This window comes from Silene latifolia, chromosome 7 (assembly GCF_048544455.1).
Source record: "Silene latifolia isolate original U9 population chromosome 7, ASM4854445v1, whole genome shotgun sequence".
NCBI classification, from domain to species: domain Eukaryota; kingdom Viridiplantae; phylum Streptophyta; class Magnoliopsida; order Caryophyllales; family Caryophyllaceae; genus Silene; species Silene latifolia.
Genome location: NC_133532.1, coordinates 59,719,104 through 59,734,333, shown reverse-complemented (window position 1 = coordinate 59,734,333; position 15,230 = coordinate 59,719,104). Strand labels below are relative to the sequence as shown.

Below are 15,230 nucleotides of genomic sequence, written 5' to 3'. Positions count from 1 at the left end.
CAACCCAATAACAATGCATCTTCATGGATATAGGTGACATCAAATTGTTAAACAATAACAATAACAATACCGTTGAAATAACAATACGAACTGATAGAAAAACAATACCTGATGATTGGAAATTATTGTGATGATACGAAGGTAGAAAACACTACACACGCAAACCGTTGTGAGTATTATTAGAGTCATTTCAATATTAATAGTAATGGTAATTGTCAACCCAATAAGAAGAATACATATTGGATCTCAAATACACCATAGAATTCAACGGAAAGAGAAAAAAAAAAGGAAAAACCTGAAATTCACACTTCAAAATACATACCCATAGAGATAGGACCAAATTACCTTGAGTGAGGCAAAATAAGGGATTCAAGATTGTAAAGTTTATCAGCAATTATTCATATCGATTGATAATGAGAGAATAAATAAGATAGGAAGATAAGAGGGAGATATATAGATTTTGTATTTAGATTATAGAGTTATTGATTTTACATACATAAATATGGAGCAAGGAGAAATGTAATGTAAAAGGTTTGCATGAGAGTGGTTTATAAATTATCTTATGAAATTAAAATAAGACATATAGTTGATGGTTGATAGTTTGGCTTACTTTTTAATTATATTTATAGATTATTATTATTATTATTATTATTATTATTAAATCCACTTTGCATGAGAGTGATTTAAAAATTATCTTATGAAATTAAAATTATCTAAATTTAGTTTTTTACCATTAACTGTGATAGTAACTTTTAAATGTGGAATTGATAGTTTTTTTTCATGTGTACTACTATGCTAGTATTTCCACTTGGACTAAATTTTGCCACGTCACAATTAATTGTTCTCATGTCACATTTGTCTACGTGGTGTTTAATGTCTAGCCTTTTAATAATATTTATAGATTTCTTTAATTTTTTCAAATGTATGATTTATTTTGGTATTTGTTGGGTTTTTTTCATCATTTTACCTTTAAAAAAATAGCATTTTTCACCTACTTGACTTATTTAATTTATCGACTTTAATATTTACGTTAACATGTCAATTCCCGTTATTTAAGTACACGATCTATCATCATTTATTCATGAGGTGATCTTACTATGTAGTTTGCTATTTTATAAAATTACAATTTTTAGAAACACTAAAAATATCACACTAAAAATAAAACATCCCGTGAATTTCACGGGTCACAAAACTAGTTGTCTTATGAAAACTCTATCTCATTGTATTATATATAGAGTCAAGATCACGGAGGATCCTACCTTACAATGCAGGTTGTAAGGTTGTAGGATCCTATTTGTGAATCATGGTTAAGTCGGCAGTGAAATTGCTTCTCGCCTTCACGGAGGATTTACAGCTTCAATGCTCGTCCCCTCCGAGTATAGAACGCAAAAAACGAATAGAAATAACCGATAATCGGTGTTTTTATGCGCTATGGTATCTTTTCACACCGTCAAGGCGCTATCAATTTTTCAATAATGTATGTATGCCCAATAAATTTTGTATGGACTTGAAAGATCTTGATATCTCTGACGAACTATCGACCACTAAGAGCTGTTATAGATATAGGCTCTCCGGACATTTGATGGAGGTTAGAGCTGGTGGTGTCCATAAACACATGTCTTTTGTTGAAACCTGGTTCTTTAGGTGTGGAAGATCCGCAATTTCACTAGAAAACATCGACATCACATTCGACATATTTGGTCGATCGTTTACATTTTCTTGAACACACAATGACCCGACCACTATGGACCTATCAATCTCCTTCTTGTTAAGCGGATCAGATATTAATGGATCGATGATCGACCCTGCATCACCCTCTGCCCATAGTTTCCATACCTGGAACCACATATGAAAATCTTAAGCTACCGGGTATTCATATTTATGACATTTTTTCGAACTTCAGATTGGATAATGGATACTAGTATAGAGATAAAGCGGAGTAAGAAGTTATCAGAGATATACAACTTACATATCCGAGGAGTGTAAGTGATTCATCCTCGTACCAGAAGGCATTATTCTTCTGTGCTGTCAAGATTTCTAGCAACAGGACACCAAAACTGTACACATCTGATTTTTCTGAGAAGTGACCATCCATTGCATATTCAGGCGCCATATAGCCACTACATCATTGACGAAACAAAATGCAATTACAATGCAAGTTTATCGTTAAGATATGTGCCTGAGACCCTCGGCATGGGAACGTGAGATCATAAGGAGCAGAGTAAAGTAGGAGTAGGTTTCAAACTTCAAAGCTCTGAACGGCTTTATATTCAAGAGGAATGGGAGGGAAGGGGAATGACGCTCAGACGCTATCATTGTTTCTTTCAAAACTTTTTAAGTTGAAATGATCTTAATTTAGATAGGAGAGTAAAAACTAAAACGTATTCCGCCATTTCCCTCCCCTCCATCTCCTACTTACTATCCAAACAAGAGAATTTGCTTTCATCACTCCAACCAATGAAACCAACCACTATGCTTTCAAAATGAACCGAAAAACAGTTAAATTCTGTTTGGTCTAGTTGTTACTTACTATGTGCCAACGACCCTTCTTGTTTCATCTTTATCTTGGCCATGACCAAAGATTCTTGCCATGCCAAAGTCCGCAATCTTTGGATTGAGCTGTTCGTCCAACAAAATGTTGCTTGCTTTGAGATCCCTGTGAATAATCCTTAACCTAGAATCTCTATGAAGATATATCAAGCCTCGACATATCCCCTCGATGATGTTGAAGCGTGTTGGCCAGTCAAGAAGTTCTCGCTTGGTGGAATCTAGATACATTCAATTACAAATCATGTTAATAGTGAATTTTCTTAAGTCAGAATACTACATTAATAAACCCATAAACAGCAACTGGAAATGTGCGAAGAATTAAGACGATAAATAGGAGGAAATTGTAATACATACCAAACAAGAACGCGCTCAAGCTCTTATTAGGCATATATTCATAGACAAGCAATTTTTCCTCGCCTTCTACGCAAAAACCAATAAGGCTAACCAGATTCTTATGCTGTAATCTGGAAATAACAATAACTTCATTCGTAAACTCTTGTACTCCTTGTGAAGAAGCAGCTGAAAGCCTTTTCACAGCTATTTCTCGCCCATCTCCCAGTAATCCCTGAAAACCAGAATTCAACAATTGATTCTACATGGCCACTAGGTTTCCTATTGAAGCTCAACGTCTACCACACTAGGATGTAGCCAAACTTACCTTGTAGACCTGCCCAAAACCACCTTGTCCAAGCATCTGGTTATCGTTGAAGTTGTCCGTAGCAACAGCTAGATCTTTAAAATCTATCAAAGGTAGCTCTTCGAGTTTCCTTTGGTTCTTATGATCCCCATGCTTTAGGTGGCCCAAGATGCTTCTCTTACTGGCTTGTTTTGCTGTTGGGAAGAATATGTATATGATATTGACTTGCAAATTGCAATTTTTTAGAGTATTACTATTACTATCTATTTACTACCAACACAAACACATAGTCTTCCTTCACATCGGAACACCCTATAAATTCAAAAATCCGCTAAAAAGAAAGAGTGGTCTGGCGAATTTGGACGTGAAGGGAGGGAGTATCTACTATGTTACTCATCCCTTCACAATGGACACGTTCGTAGGTCATCATGACCCTTCTTCATACATAGCACTTAGTGCTGTACTCAGGCTGGGTTCGGGCCGGGCCGGGTTCACCTAGCTGGGCCAGGTCGAGCTGGTTGATTGTATGACTAAACCTGTCAAATGGGTCAGGTCCTGGGTTGAGTCAGAATATGAGTCGGCCAGATACGAGTCGGGTCATCCGGGTCGCGGGCCAGGTTAGGGTCAGAGTATGGGTCTAAAAATTATTTTTTAACGCCTTTTTTAACGATTTTTTTAATCAATAAAATATTTCTTAAAAATGTAAAACATATTTAAAATTAATATTTTAGTTATATTCAATGTTTACATTAATTATATTGACATAAGTATTTAAAAACAGTATTTTAAATAATTATTTTATTATTAAATATTATAAAATTTAAGTAAAATGAACTTTTTAATCGTGTTTGTAATTTTAAGTAATAAAAAAATAATTTTTATCTATTTTTTCAAATATAATATAAAAATAATAATATTTTAATAAAATTCCTGATTTACCTTTTATCCAACGGGTCGACCCGTTCGGGTTGGGTGTCGGCCCTAAAATAACGGATCATTTCGGATTCAAGTAATGGGTCGCCGGGTCAAAATTTCCGAGTCTTGACCCTAAAAAACGGGTGAGTCAGAATTTGATAGGTCTATGTATGATCCAGGCCAGAGGCGGGCAAGGGGCCGGGCTGGCGGGCCTCACATATATATTTTTTCAAAAATTTCCCTATAGCGGGCCGCGCTGGATATATGGAACCCGGGCCCGACCTGTGTATTGGGCGGTACTTGTATGTCGATAGGCAGGCCGGGCCCTAGTGGCTCGTGTGGCAGGTCAGCACGCCGTTCCTTTGGCCAGCTCTAATGGCATGACATTCATTTTAGACTAAGAACGTGAAAGTTTTTCAAGATAGAGTCCAACACTACGAAACATACCCGTGTCCTGCACTTGCACTCGCAACCAAGACTTAGTAAAATAGCATATTTATCAACAAGTTGGTGTAATCGGAGATAATATAATCATCTCTAATATTCCTAGTAGTGAGGACTACAAATAGAAGCTCAATTGCCTTAACATACACAACAGCTTAAGAACTATCGGGATTCTTAATAATCACGAGCTAGTGGTATAAACTTATCAGTAATGTCAGTTGTGAAAAAAACATGTTACCTTTCCACCTATTGAACCACATCCGCAAAACAATGAGTGCGATGATTGAGCCAGTTCCAACTGTCACTGTTGCTGCAATAACAGCTTTCAGTCCACCTTTGTTACCTGCAAGCCAGAAAAAAAAAATGCATATTTGATGTAAATTCTCAAATTAACCTACTGAATGAGTGCCATAATTGAGCAAGTACCAACTGTCACTGCTGCTGCATTTACAACTTTCGGTCTACCCTTGTTATCTGCAAGTCAAAAAAAAAATTGCATATTTGATGTAAAGTCTCAAATTAATTCCACACTACAAGAACAATAATAACGTTACCCCAGTGCCTCGAGGGCTCCCCTGTGTTGACAACAGGGAGAGGCAGTTTCCATTAAACCTTGATGAAAATAGCTTTGAATGACGCTGACTTCATAACAAAAAGAAGTGCAGCCATTCTAGCGAGTAATTTTGATTTATTCTATCACAATCAAGGATCAAAGAAAAGTGTGAATCTTTGGCGCCTTGGGAAATGGATCTGAATTTCATTCCAGCACGAAGATATATATTTTTTAATTAAAACTTACCGAGTTCTGAGTGTGCCAGACGAAGATTTAGTGTAATTCCACTACTAGGAAACTGTTGAATGTCAATCAAAGTGTTAGTCCAATACATGCAGCCAGCACCTTGATCATACGCGTAAGCTAGACAAGAACAGTTATTTAAACACATGGTTCTGCAATTAATTAGATTTATTCCCTGTAACCACACTTCAAGGTCAGGTAATTTTACGGTATTCAGGACTTGAAAACCATCTGGTTTACCACCTCCTTGTTTTCCACACTGCAAGGTTGTCCTCCTTACACAACCACTAGACCAGTTTCCTGCTTTCCATTCCCGACTATTCTTTGGTACAAATCCCTTCAAACATTGACAAATAGGCGACTTTACTGAGTTACAGATACCATAGTCCCCACATTTGCCGTAATAATCACACGGGTCATCTGGAACCTTAGACAGTGTTTGCCACGACTTCTTACCGAGGTCCCAGTATATCTCGCTTAGAGAACCATCATAGCTAAAGTAGTAGTGTGAAAGGGACAGCTGTTTTATACCAGTGTATAGTAATGTAACTTCATTTGGTGCATCGTTTTTCTGAATATTAGTGTCGGCGTAGTTATTAGTTGAATCAGAATAGATAATACCCAGAAAAATATTACCGTTCCATGGACCACTTCTATAATGTCGTTGATCACCATCCCACAGTACTAGTTGAGAATTCATTGCAGAATCAAGACCGAGACTGAACCTTCCTTCTGATGGATCTGACGGGCTTTTCCAAGCGTGTAGCCTTGTTTCAGTAGTATTCTGAATGGTAATGCTCATACTTGGCAAAAGTGCATCAGTAGGGTAATCAAAGCTCTGCCATATGACTGTACTATTATTCCCTCCTTTATCGAGCTCTATCAGTTGGAGATTCCCGGAATCTAAAAGCTGAATCTTGCGAGTAGCATTAAGTGCTTGACTTGACGAATTAAATGACCACAAAGTGTTATTTCCCCCGTTCACAATTTCGAGAATCCCACCCTCAGAAATTCTTAATACACCTGAAGAATCTTTAACAGGATTGTTCCGGTTTGCTACCCAAACAAAATACGTTGGAGAAATGTTATTGTAGGATATCCCAAGATACCTATTTGTGTTATTTGGAGGACTAAAGAACCCAAGCTTGCATGTAGCGTTCGGGGAGAATAAGGTTTCAGAATCCTCAAGGAGTTGAATGGCTGTAGCATCGGCTATGCCAGTGGACATTAGCAAGGCCAAGCATGAGTACGCGAAAAATACGCAAACAAAAAGCATCTTACTCCGTGTTCAGAGACCAATAAAATGATTTACCTAGCAAACAATTGACATGAACAGTTAGTTGATAAAATCTTGGATTGTGGCTTAGTTTGTAGTAGTATTCTATCAATATTTCAAATGAATTTATTCATCTATACAAAAATGGAGCAAACTCCAAGGGTAAGGTGTGATCCAAAGAATGTAAGAATATGTTGATGTTTTACCAACATCAGAACAGGATTTGGCCTGTTATTTGGTTCGCAGATTTAAAATTATGAACAGTCCAAATCCTGTCACACTAGCGAGTACTACATAATACTTGCTTCATTCCAGTCGTTTGTTTATTTTTGTAACCAAAAAGGGAAGGGGGAGGGGCAATGTTGGGCTTGTTATAGGATACATGTGGACCAAAATTTATGAAGGTGACCCATATAGAAAGGCATTAGGATTCTCTCTATTTCCTAAAAGAAATGGAGAAGCCATTTTCTATAAACGGTCTAGATTTTCTTGCAAAGAATTTAACGGACCCGATTTTAGTATGAAAAATAAAGTTAAAAGCAAGTGGAATCAAAACAACAATATTAAATTGCGTTGTGAGAGAGAAATGGACTCTCCGAAGAGGATCCTTGCTAAAACGAAGTTCAGAATCAGAAATACCGAAGAGGAATTGGTAGTGACGCGGTGCGAAACCGCTGCCTTAAAAAACTATTTCTCCGGTGCGACCGTGGTGGCGATCAGCGACGACCGGTAGTCCCCAAGGATTACACTACTGCTGCCTCACAAACTCGCCCACTCGAGTTTGGAAGACCTGGAACGATTTTACTTAACCCAGAAATTGTATAGAGAAAGACGAGAGAGGAAGAGGAGAGTATTGATTTTTGTTGTGTTTAATGTGGCGAGAGGAGGAGGTCTTTATTTATAATAGCTGAAGAGCCAGAAACCGTCTCCAGCAAAACAGGAGTCAAGGCTGATAGTGGGGAGAAATTATCTCACCCACTAACAGTCATTGACTGACTGATTCAACAGCACACAACCAAAAAACAGACTCACCCGGATCCAAAAAGATAGGCCAAGCCCGCCGCAGGCGATTGCCAAATCCCAAATCCCGAATCCCGATCCGGATCCGGGCCGGGCTCGGGCACGGGCACGCGCGCCCGAATCCCGAATCCCGAATCCGGATCCGGATCCGGATCCGGGCCGGGCTCGGGCACGGGCACGCGCGCGCGCGTGTGCGAACTGAATTAAGCACCTCGCAAAGTCTCTACAAAAGACTCCCCATGACCACTAGTGATAAGGTAAGGGAAGGGGTGTTATATAAACCCATAAAACACCCACTTCCTCACCAATGTGGGACAAATGGAAACTAAGAAAAAAGGCTCTCAAAGCCTCTATTTCCAACAATCCCCCACTAGAGGCGCGAGAGCGGAGAAAGAAGAATTCTGGGTAAAGGAAGGGTGGATACTTAGGTATCAATATCTTTCGATTTGAATTGACACTTTAGTGAAATGAGGAAACAACTTACTTACAACTAGAGAATATCTTGCGATTTGAATTCCTAGCTGAACTTCGGTCGATACCCCCCACTACACATATCATACCTTCAAATTAAGATCGTCCCGCGATTTCGAGTGCAACGTATTTGTTTTAGAGCTTATGCGTTACCTTGCATCGATAGGTGTGACCACAAGACTTCTCATAGTCTTAGGATCATTACACCTACGTAGGTGGCTCAAGTGCTTCTCATCAGCACTTCTCACACGAGCCATTAAGGACATAAGTCCAACCTAGAGTATAATTCATCAAGTGCGTCTCAAAAGCACCACCATAAAGGCTATGAATCATACTACGCCATAGGAATGAAAACTTTGGACCTAGTCAATCTCAACCTTGACTCAAGGACCTAAGCCCCATTCCCCTCGACGTATTAACGACTAATCTCTTAGTCAACCCCTTAGTAAAGGGATCAGCAAGATTACTTTCGGACTTCACATAGTCCACAGTAATCACTCCATTCTCAAGGAGTTGTTTAACTGCAGCGTGCCTTATTCGCATGTGTCTCTTTTTCGAATTGTAGACACTATTCTTTGCAACGCCAATAGCAGCTTTCGAGTCACACAGCATGGAGACCGGTGTCAGCCGTCCTCCCCATACTGGTACATCAGCCAATAGGTTTTTCAGCCAATCGGCTTCTTGTCCTGCCAACTCAAGAGCTATGAACTCCGACTCCATGGTAGAGCGTGCAATACAAGTCTGTTTAGAAGACTTCCACGATATCGCACCTCCACCCATGGTGAAGACATAACCACTAGTAGAACAAATCTCATCGTTACCTGCAACCCAATTTGCATCACAATATCCTTCTAATACAGCAGGAAATTTACCATAATGCAAACACAGATCAACTGTTCCTCTTAGGTATTTTAGCAAACGACGAAGAGCATTCCAATGTTCATTACCGGGGTTATGTGTATAACGACTCGATCTACTAACCGCATATGCAATATCCGGTCGAGTACAGATTCATAAGAAACATCACACTCCCTAGGATTTTAGCATACTCTTCCGGGAAATCTTGTTACCCAAATTTTTACTCAAATGTACACTAGAATCATAGGGTGTTCTAGCAGGCACAACATCAAAGCAGTTAAACTTTTTCAACACCTTTTCAACATAATGAGATTGACTCAAAGAAATTCCATTGGAGTTTCGGATAACCTTAACCCCTAGGATAACATCAGCTTCTCCTAAGTCCTTCATCTCAAAGTGTGATGATGAGAAATTCTTTGGTTTTAATTATCACATCTAAATTATTACCAAAAATAAGCATGTCATCCACATATAGGCATATAATAACACAATCAGATTCTATCACTTTGGAATAAACACATGAATCAGAATTGTTAATCATAAAGCCATTACTCATCAAAGTAGTGTTGAATTTCTCATACCACTGTTTAGGTGCTTGTTTCAGACCATAAAGTGACTTGTTCAGTTTACACACTTTATTCTCTTGACCCTTAATCACAAACCCTTCAGGTTGCGACATATAGATCTCTTCCTTTAGCTCACAATTCAAGAAAGCAGTTTTAACATCCATCTGATGTATAATAAGGTTATGAATAGCTGCTAAAGCGACAAGAGTTCTTATAGTCGAAATTTTGGTCACGGGAGAATAGGTATCAAAGTAATCAATGCCCTTCTTTTGTGTAAAGCCTCTAACTACAAGTCTAGCTTTGAACCTTTCTATTGTACCGTCAGGTCTCATTTTCTTTTTAAAGATCCATTTACTCGTAATGGGTTTACTACCTTTAGGTAAATCAGTCAACTCCCAAGTCTGATTAGAAACAATAGAATCAAGTTCACTTTTAATAGCATCTTTCCAAAAATTAGCATCAATGGATTTCATTGCCTCACTATAGGTTTTTGGGTCATCCTCTATTAAAAACGCTGAAACAAACTCATCACTTGCACAAACAGAGTATCCATATTCAGATAAATGTGTTGTAACATAATCACTATAATCCTTTGGACATCTAGGTCTTTTACTCCTCCTAGGTTCAACAACATGATCAATAGGAGTGCTACTACAACTAACATGTGAAGACATATCAATAGATGCAACAGGTAATGAAGTAGATGAAACAACATTTTTCGAAAAAGGAAAACATGCTCAAAAAATTCGGCATCTCTAGCCTCGGATATAGAACGGTCACTTAAAGACATAAATCTATAGGCAGAGCTATTTTGAGCATAACCTATAAAAACACAATCATAGGTCTTAGGTCCAACGGTAGGTCTCCTAAAGTCAGGTAAACCCACTTTAGCCAAACACCCCCACACTCTAAGGTAACTTAGGTTAGGAGGATAGCCCTTCCAAATCTCGTAGGGTGTCTTGTCAATTTTCTTATGAGGTACACGGTTAAGAATGTGACAAGCGAGAAAGTATTGCTTCCCCTACATATCGTCAGACAGGCCGAACTTAAAAGCATAGCATTCATCATCTCTTTTAAAGTTCTATTTTTACGTTCAGCTACACCATTGGATTGGGGTAAGTAAGGTGGACTAGTCTCATGTATTAAACCGTTTTAAAGCACAAAAGTCGCTAAATAACTGGATTTATACTCACCACCTCTATCGAGACCTTACCCTTTTAATCTTCTGTCGAGTTGATTTTCGACCTCATTTTTAAAGTTTATAAACGATTGTTCGCTTCATCATCTTTAGTCTTAAGCAAATAAACTCGGGTGTACCTCGAACAGTCGTCTATAAAAGTCACATAATAATTCTTGCCACCTCTACTTGCAACATTTTTGAAGTCAGCTAGGTCGGTGTGAATTAACTCAAGAAGACTCGTACTCTAGTTGTCACGGGTTTACTAGGTTTCTTTGTGAATTTAGCCTCAACACATGACTACCACATTTAGAAAATTCTTGACTCGACAAACTTGGAATTAAACTCAAGGTTCTAAGTTTTTTAATGTAGTCGATATTCACATGACCTAATCTACCATGCCAAACATCAATAGACTCGGCGATATAAGGTAAGTAGATGCAATATTATTAAAAGCGAGAATCGGTGTTCGATACAAAAAGACCCCAGACAGATAACCCTTGCCCACAAATTCCCCATTGCGCGACATTACAACCTTGTCAGCCTCAAAAACAAGTTTCAAACCAGCTTTGTTCAATAAGGCACCAGACACGAGGTTTCGACGCAATGTGGGTACAAATAAAACATTATTGAGAGCAAGTGTTTTCCCCGAGGTGAGTTTGAGAAAGATCTTGCCTTTGCCTGTGATCTTTGCAGCTGAAGAATTACCCATGTAGACGCATTCCCCATCAGCTATCTCCTCGAACTCAGCAAATAACCCCTTATCAAGCACAGAGGTGTGTCTGGAAGCGCCAAGTATTCAAGACCCATTCAGCAAAGATTACCCACCGATTAGCTTCAACAACCACAGAAGCAATGACATCATCGGTCACAAAGATTGGCTTCAGCTTCAGCAGTCTTCTTATCGATTACCTTTGGTAGGCTTTGTGACCCGGTTTCCCACAAACATAGCAAACCAAAGGACCCTTAGGCTTCTGAATCTTTGCAACCGGCTTGGTGTACTTCCCTGAATCAATCTTCTTTCCTTTACCCTTACCCTGACCAACCTTGGCCTTACCCTTACCCTTGAACTTTTCAGCAGCATTTGACGGACCACCAGACTCAACCAAATTAGCTTTGACAGCAGCAACAGATGCATTCACAGACTGGTAAACAGCAGGGTTGTCTTTGAGGCGATTTGCCTCTTCGGTCCTCATATGACTGATAAGTTCCATAAGGGACATGTCTTTCTTTTTGTGTTTTAGCTGATTTCTATACTCAGACCAGGAGGGAGGGAATTTTTCCAACAACACATTAGCAACAAAAAGGTCGTCTAATTTCATGCCCTCACTAACAATATCAGCACACAAGTTTTCGTAGACATGGACCTGTTCCATAATAGATTTCCCATCCACCAACTTAAATTGCAGCCACTTACCCACAACATATTTCTTTTTCCCAGCGTCATCAGCCCCATATTTTTTCAGTAAGGACTCCCAAATGACTTTAGCCGATTTATTATCAGCAAATAAATCGAACAGCGGGTTAACCATGTTATTAAGTATGTGACACCTAGCAGTTTTGTTGTCTTTAACAAATTTAGCAATATCATCTTCATTTGACTTAACTGCCTTAGCCGCAGGAGGGGTAGTCTCAGCATCAGACGGAACAACAGGTTTTGGCGGGTCATTAAATAAAACATAATCAATTTCCAACTGCTCAAAAAACATCAACAGTTTCTGGGACCAACGCTTATAATTCTGACCATCTAATTGCTCAATTTTCGAAATATCAGGTACAATTTTCGAAATCACAGACATGGCTACTGCACTTAATCCAAATAGTTTTTTAAATTGTTGGAACTAATTACTAAAAAACCGAGATAGTAATTATTAATACGGAAAAGCAGTAGCTAAAACGAAGTTCAGAATCAGAAATACCGAAGAGGAATTGGTAGTGACGCGGTGCGAAACCGCTGCCTTAAAAAACTATTTCTCCGGTGCGACCGTGGTGGCGATCAGCGACGACCGGTAGTCCCCAAGGATTACACTACTGCTGCCTCACAAACTCGCCCACTCGAGTTTGGAAGACCTGGAACGATTTTACTTAACCCAGAAATTGTATAGAGAAAGACGAGAGAGGAAGAGGAGAGTATTGATTTTTGTTGTGTTTAATGTGGCAGAGGAGGCTGCTATTTATAATAGCTGAAGAGCCAGAAACCGTCTCCAGCAAAACAGGAGTCAAGGCTGATAGTGGGGAGAAATTATCTCACCCACTAACAGTCATTGACTGACTGATTCAACAGCACACAACCAAAAAACAGACTCACCCGGATCCAAAAAGATAGGCCAAGCCCGCCGCAGGCGATTGCCAAATCCCGAATCCCGAATCACGAATCCGGGCCGGGCCGGGCTCGGGCACGCGCGCGCGCGTGTGCGAGCTGAATTAAGCACCTCGCAAAGTCTCTACAAAAGACTCCCCATGACCACTAGTGATAAGGTAAGGGAAGGGGTATTATATAAACCCATAAAACACCCACTTCCTCACCAATGTGGGACAAATGGAAACTAAGAAAAAAGGCTCTCAAAGCCTCTATTTCCAACACTTGCTCTATAGAAAGATTGTAAAATAAAAGAGATATGCTCACTTGTATGAGTTGTATCCCTCAACTTTTTCGTTTTCTAGATCCTCGTTTTTCACAAAAATACTTTGATCGACAATGTCTCTCGGCTACGAATTTAGAAAATGGTATTAATTTTTTTTAAACCACTAATCTCGCAAAGGCCTTGAATTTTAAAAAAAAAAATCACCGCTTTATGAACTCGTAGCCGGGAGTTATGATTGATCAAAATTTCTTTAACGAATAAACTTTGACCGACTATAATTCTCGACTACGAGTTCAGACAGCACTGAAGTTTTTTTTTTCAAATTGAAGATCTCGTAAAGACGGTCAATTTGAAAAAATAAAATTATCGTTTTCAGAACTCGTAGCCGAGAGTTATTAACTATCAACGTTTTTTTGGTAAGAAGAGAGAGTGTACACCTTAGAAAATGAAAAAGTTGAGAGGTAGAATATTCTAAAATAAAATAAAATCCTCTATCTACTAAAAGATTAATACGTCTCTAAATTTCCCCACCTAGGTGACACTCTACAATAATATATTTGCCTTCTATTTAATTGATCTCAATATCTATATTAACTCTTATTACAAAATTTACTTATTAATTATATACCATAAATATCAACGGTAATTATGGTCAAAATCCTCTTATATACTAAGAGAATAAAATTTCTCTAAAATTTTCTCTCTAAAGTGCTAAAGCTTAAATATGGAAATAAATTAAATTTTTATTCATTAAACTATTTTTTCATTAAAAATAATCTTTTAATCATCAAATTTAAAAATATAATCTTTTAACTAAAATAAACCAAATTTTTTATAAAACTATAAACCACTACTATACATAAACATAAACATAAACTATTACACTATTACCCCTATTATTAACTTCGTGACGAGAAAATAATTTATTAAAATAATTTGAGATAACTAAAATATTTTCATAAAAAATACACTTTAAGGAATTATTCAATTCTTTTGATTAATTTTATCTATACTAATAGGTAAACAAATAACTTGACAGAGAAGAGTTGTCGTTAGCAACTGAAAAAAGAAGAAAGAAATAAAGAAATGAAAAGGAATTAGAGAACAAACCAATGAAGGCGAAGATCAAATAAAGTGGAAAGTGTAGGAGAGGGAAGCTTGTAAATTGAAACATTGAATATAATATAGAGTAGAGTTTTGGGTGTTTGAACATTCCAAGATTGTGGATTTGTACTCCCTAGTTGGTACAAAACTAGTTTAGCTCCCGTGCAATATATGCACGGTATATATAGAGTTTTATTTTTTTTAGTATATTATATTTATGAAATTTAAAGTAATTAATCTTTTTTTTTACGTTTCTCATCGTTATATTTTAATTTGAAAAATCAAAGTCAAAATCGTATTAATCATGAAATGAGTATTTCAATGAAAGTTTTTCCTATTACCGAAAGACTAATGGTGTTATTTTATAAAATTTTATTGATAATATATTTTTAGCCGCAACTTTTTATCATAGAAAATTAATGATTTTTTTTGTATGATACTTTAAAAAAAAAAAAAAGAATTCATTTTTATATCGTAAAAAGATTGGAGATAATTTTGTGTAGAATGTAAAATACTAAATGACATAAATATATAAATCTGAAAGATTATGTATATTATAGCCCACCATATTTATAAAATATGCTAAAAATAACAAACTTTATTTTAGAAAATATGTTTAGGCGGGAAAATTTGGAGTTTTGCCTATTCTTTTAGTAAATAGGGGATGGTCTGAAAGCGAGGAAGTGTGGACAAGAGAATGAAGAAGATGTGAGAGTAGACTATAGACCTCTCAAACGAGTCGGGTTGTATAAGTTGGGTTAGGCCATTAGAGTTAGAATATTTATCTTTGATCAAATGGATCACTACGTTCAGATTGGATTTTGATCCTTA

The 15,230-nt window shown here is 37.6% G+C and overlaps 1 protein-coding gene and 1 pseudogene across 1 annotated transcript; both read right to left on the bottom strand.

Moving 5' to 3' along the window:
• Window positions 1–1,087: 1,087 nt before the first annotated feature.
• On the bottom strand, window positions 1,088–14,512 carry LOC141592211 (G-type lectin S-receptor-like serine/threonine-protein kinase At1g11300; annotated as a pseudogene).
• LOC141590138 (uncharacterized) lies at window positions 10,039–12,509 on the bottom strand. The gene is made up of 5 exons (XM_074410748.1): window positions 12,195–12,509; window positions 11,768–12,077; window positions 11,623–11,716; window positions 11,386–11,492; window positions 10,039–10,151 (listed from the first exon to the last, which is right to left on the bottom strand). The coding sequence occupies exons 1-5, from the start codon at window positions 12,507–12,509 to the stop codon at window positions 10,039–10,041; spliced, it is 939 nt and encodes a 312-aa protein (XP_074266849.1).
• Window positions 14,513–15,230: the final 718 nt, after the last annotated feature.

Excerpts from the sequence above, each read along its gene's own strand:
- LOC141590138 (XM_074410748.1), bottom strand. The coding sequence starts at position 12,509 with ATGTCTGTGATTTCGAAAATTGTACCTGATATTTCGAAAATTGAGCAA. Across the intron at positions 12,078-12,194 it reads CTGATAATAAATCGGCTAAA|GTCCATGTCTACGAAAACTT; the intron begins GTCATTTGGGAG and ends ATTATGGAACAG. Across the intron at positions 11,717-11,767 it reads TGAAAAGTTCAAGGGTAAGG|GGAAGTACACCAAGCCGGTT; the intron begins GTAAGGCCAAGG and ends AGATTGATTCAG.